This window comes from Mandrillus leucophaeus, unplaced genomic scaffold (assembly GCF_000951045.1).
Source record: "Mandrillus leucophaeus isolate KB7577 unplaced genomic scaffold, Mleu.le_1.0 Scaffold460, whole genome shotgun sequence".
Taxonomy (NCBI): domain Eukaryota; kingdom Metazoa; phylum Chordata; class Mammalia; order Primates; family Cercopithecidae; genus Mandrillus; species Mandrillus leucophaeus.
In genome coordinates, this window is record NW_012104921.1 from 359106 (window position 1) to 363353 (window position 4248).

At 38.1% G+C, this 4248-nt stretch overlaps 1 protein-coding gene across 1 annotated transcript in view; it reads left to right on the forward strand.

Annotated features, from left to right (window-relative positions):
• Positions 1 to 4248, forward strand: part of HECTD1 (HECT domain containing E3 ubiquitin protein ligase 1) — a 116658-nt gene continuing 112410 nt past the window's right edge. Inside the window, exons 1-2 of the mRNA XM_011994753.1 lie at positions 1 to 163; positions 1202 to 1362. Of these exons, the coding sequence (XP_011850143.1) occupies positions 1223 to 1362 (140 nt within the window). The 5' untranslated portion in view covers positions 1 to 163; positions 1202 to 1222. The remainder of the gene's footprint in view (positions 164 to 1201; positions 1363 to 4248) is intronic.

Below are 4248 nucleotides of genomic sequence, written 5' to 3' on the forward strand. Positions count from 1 at the left end.
CCCAGGCCGGCTCCTTTTGCCCTTGAGAAGGGTTCGCTGCCAGGCCTTAGAGTTCCGGGCGCAGCTCCCGGGAGACCCGGCGCCCTGCCTGGCCCGGCGGCCTCCTCTCGGGCACGAAGGCTTGCTGCTGCTTCCCCAGAACTTCCCCTCCTCCTCGACACAGGTAGTTAACTTAGTGGGGTTTGATGCTGGGAAACCGGAGCGCGGGGACCAGCGCCTCTCAGCTCCCGGCTCGGCCGGGCCCCGGGTGTGGGGTCAACCCCGCTGGTCGCCGCCGTTGGGTGCCTACCGCGCCCCGCCGCCGGCTTCCCACACCTGCGGCTGCGTTACGTAGGACCCAGAGCTGTCCTCCAGTCAGGGCGCTTACGGGGCGTTTTTGTAATGACTTGCCTGTTAGGGCTGCTTCTCGGTTTTGTTTTTGTTTTTTTAACCAACTGCCCTATCTTGTGAAGATGGGAAAGAGGGCTCTAGATTGGCCTATATTCGGATCCGTAACCTGCTAGTCCTTTGCATTTACTTTTAGTCTTTCTTTTTTTTTTTTTTTTTTAACTTTTAAGAATAGTTGTCACGACTGCCAAAATTCCTAACCAACTATTTATTCATAGATAAATCTTATGTATAATTGTCGTTTGTATTTGGACATCTTTAAAATAGAAGTAAATTGAGAAGTCAGCAGAATTTGTGAAGTTGGTGGTAATTTTGAAGGAGAAACAATTTGAAGGGGGATTGGATCAAGGTGTTTAGAGTTTCCTCAAAATACTGAATTTAACCCTTATCTGAAGATCAGTTTTGGGTGGAGAAGGAGGGGGATGAAGTTTGCCGGAAAAAACAGAACCTTTAGTTAGGTGTTCTTTGCTTTTTGGCATAGACTTTAGTGATAGCAGTAGTGGGATCTGAAGCTTGACTGTCTTTGACACAGACAGCTCTGGTTTCTAGTTAAGCAGCAACCTAATCAGCTTATATACTCTGCGAAACCGGTTTTCGTTTGGTGTGATATCTTTACGTTAAACCTGGCGGATGAGGAAAGTTGAAAAACTGCATTAAGCACTCTTATGTCCAAACGTACTTAGCAGTCTTTTTTAATTGCTAGGAGGACACTATGAAAATTTGGTTCTAGCAGATGTAAAGGAAAAATTTAAGCCCAAGCTGATCAGTCCTGGACATTTAAAGGACTTTTTCCCCTTTACTTTTCAAATTTAAGCAAAGAGGCTTTTAAAAAACCATGGCAGATGTGGACCCAGATACATTGCTGGAATGGCTACAGATGGGACAGGGAGATGAAAGGGACATGCAACTAATAGCCCTTGAACAGCTATGCATGCTGCTTTTGATGTCTGACAACGTGGATCGTTGTTTTGAAACGTAAGTACATTCCTTCATCATCTTCCTTTGGGTTACTGTAGTGACATCTGTTTTCAACCATTCGCTGACTTCAGTTTGTGTAGAAATTTCTCTAGTGAATTTTAACACGTATCTTTAAAAAAATTGCTGAAGAGTTTTGTATTTACACTTTTCCAAGAAATAAAAATTGGTAGGTGAAGTAACTCTAGGACTGATAATTACGATGACACAAATACATATTTGTTGAATGAATGGGAATTAGTAAGAATACTAATTTTAACCCATAGCTTGGTTGATTCATTTTCAAAATATGTCATGAACTGGGGAAAATACAAATATTTATATTCTTAAAGATATGTATTTCTGTACCATGAAATTGACTTATGGAATAAGGGATGATAATAAACATGTGTTTTGAACTGCCCATTTCTTCATTGATGTTATCATATTACAGTACTTTTGTTAAAGCAGATCATTGGTTTGTAAATTTCAGTTTGGGACGATATAAATTGGATCTTAGGCATATATCGGAAGAGTAGAAAATTTGGAGTAGTAGAAATATTTTGAAGTTTGGGGAGTTTAAACAATTTTATTGAGAGGTTATAACTTAGTATTTATGCGAAAATATAAAAGATAATTCATACTAGATAGGCCTTAAAGCCATTTTTTCCCTCTTATATAAGTCATAACTTGTCCAGTCAGAAAAACCATTCTTCTGAGTGTTGAACATGTGTTTAATTTTTACTGTTTATTTTATATTTGTATTTACAGTTTTGAACTCCAATAATAAGTAATTGAAAACTCTGATGTTTCTTTATTCATTTTAATGCCATTTTAAGGTAATTAGTAGAAAATGTTTGAGATATTGACCTAAAATTTGATATAATTATCTTAATGTGTTTCAGGTGGGAATAAAGTCTATATTACTCAATTGGCAAAATTTTTAAAGTACCTTCATTTTTGATTATTGAGTAACTTTCAGTTGTAACTCTTGTTAAAACAGTACTAAGATAAAAATCCTTATTAATAAAATTTCCAAATTGCAGTTAGTTAGTGGTCCATTTATTTCCACCGGTTTTTGTCATTGGCAGAGTTTTGAGTATGTAAGAATAACTTAGCCGTTAGTTGACACTTGTTTTAGCAGGATTTATAGTAAAGTAGGTTTTTAAAAAATTTATTTTTTTTAATTGTTTTCCTCATCCTGACTCTCAAGATTAAAAATTGTGTTCATAGATTTCATTAGGGGTAACCTGGAAGTTACTTTTGGTATTTTAAAACTTACACTTGTCAATCAAGTCAGTTGTCATTTCGTAGCTTCTGTTTAGTACTAATATGTAGTAGAGGTATTTGTTATGACATTTAAAAAAGTGTTGCCATGTTAAAACAGTTTAAAGGAAATTTTTAAAATGTAAAATTTATCTCTGTAAAATCCTTCCGTCCTAACATAACAACTGTTATTTTTTCCATTTTCCCTTCTAGGCTTTATTCACATATAGTATGATGTAATTTTTTTTTTTTTTTTTTTTTTAAGAGACTGGGGCGTCACTATGTTGCCCAGGCTGGCCTCGAACTCCTGGGTTCAAGTGATTCTCCTGCCTCGTCCTCTTCACTAGCTGGGACTACAGGCTGTGACACCATACCTGGCTTTATAATGTAATTTTAAGGAAACGAACCTGAAGTTAAGTCAGATGTGATTTACTATGTGAAGGTACAAGAGTATTTCAAGTTGAAGGGGTTAGCCATGTTTGGTGTACCATACCAGTAACCTCCAAACACTAGACATTTGATTTAATATTGTGATTGTTTTGTTTTTAAATATTAGTTTGCTTTCTTCATTATATAGCCAGATATTCTTTTGTCCTGGTTCCTTCTTGAAACTAGTGAGGCAGGCATAGGGAGATGGAAAGAATGGGCTGTGGCCTCAGAGACTTGGGTTCAGATTCTTAGTCTGCTGTGTTCATTAGCCCCTGAGAGTCTTACTTTCTTCCCCTGTAAAATGGAGTCTCATACGGAGTCTTGCTCTGTCGCCCAGGCTGTAGTGCAGTGGTGCAATCTTGGCTCACTGCAACCTCCGCCTCCCAGGTTCAAGTGATTCTCCTGCTTCAGCCTCCAGAGTGGCTGGGACTACAGATGCGCACCACCATACCTGGCTAATTTTTCTATTTTTAGTAGAGATGGGATTTCACCATGTTGGCCAGGATAGTCTCCATCTCTTGACCTCGTGATCCGCCTGCCTCAGCCTCCCAAAGTGCTGGGATTACAGTTGTGAGTCACCGTGCCCAGCCGGTAGTCTTTTTTCCAGTGGGCTTGGGAGGGTTAAAGGAGAGAATGTATGTTAAGTGTTTTGAGTAAAGTGGGCTACCCACTGATACCATCATTAATAAGTATCTAATTTTTAATTTTATTTTAGCACTTTATTCCATGAATAAAGTGATTGTTTTGGGAAGGTCTTTTAAAATTCTTTTAAACAACTCAAGGCAGGCAAAAAAAGCAAGATGATGTGCATATTTTGAATATTGGTAAAAATCTTTCATACTACCTTGATTTCATAAAGTAGTAGCAAATAGGATTTAGTTCTGTCTAATAAAGCAAAACATGCCTGTATGTCATGATAATATGTTTACCTAGTTAGCTTGTCTTGATAGTTACACGTCTGTTTAGTCAAGAAAGGCAGGTGGTGTGGTAGAAACAATGGCCTCTGCAATGGGATAGACTTGGGTTCAGATACCTGCCTTTTCCAGTGAATAGTTGTATGATAGCCTTTGGAGTCTGTTTCCTCATCCTTGCAGGATTTTTCTGAAAATAAATGGGATAATAGTCAAGGATTTCTTTTTTCTTTAACTTAGTATTGTACATGGCTCTCCACTTTTTTTTTTTTTTTTTTTTTTTTTTTTTTAAGAGACTGGG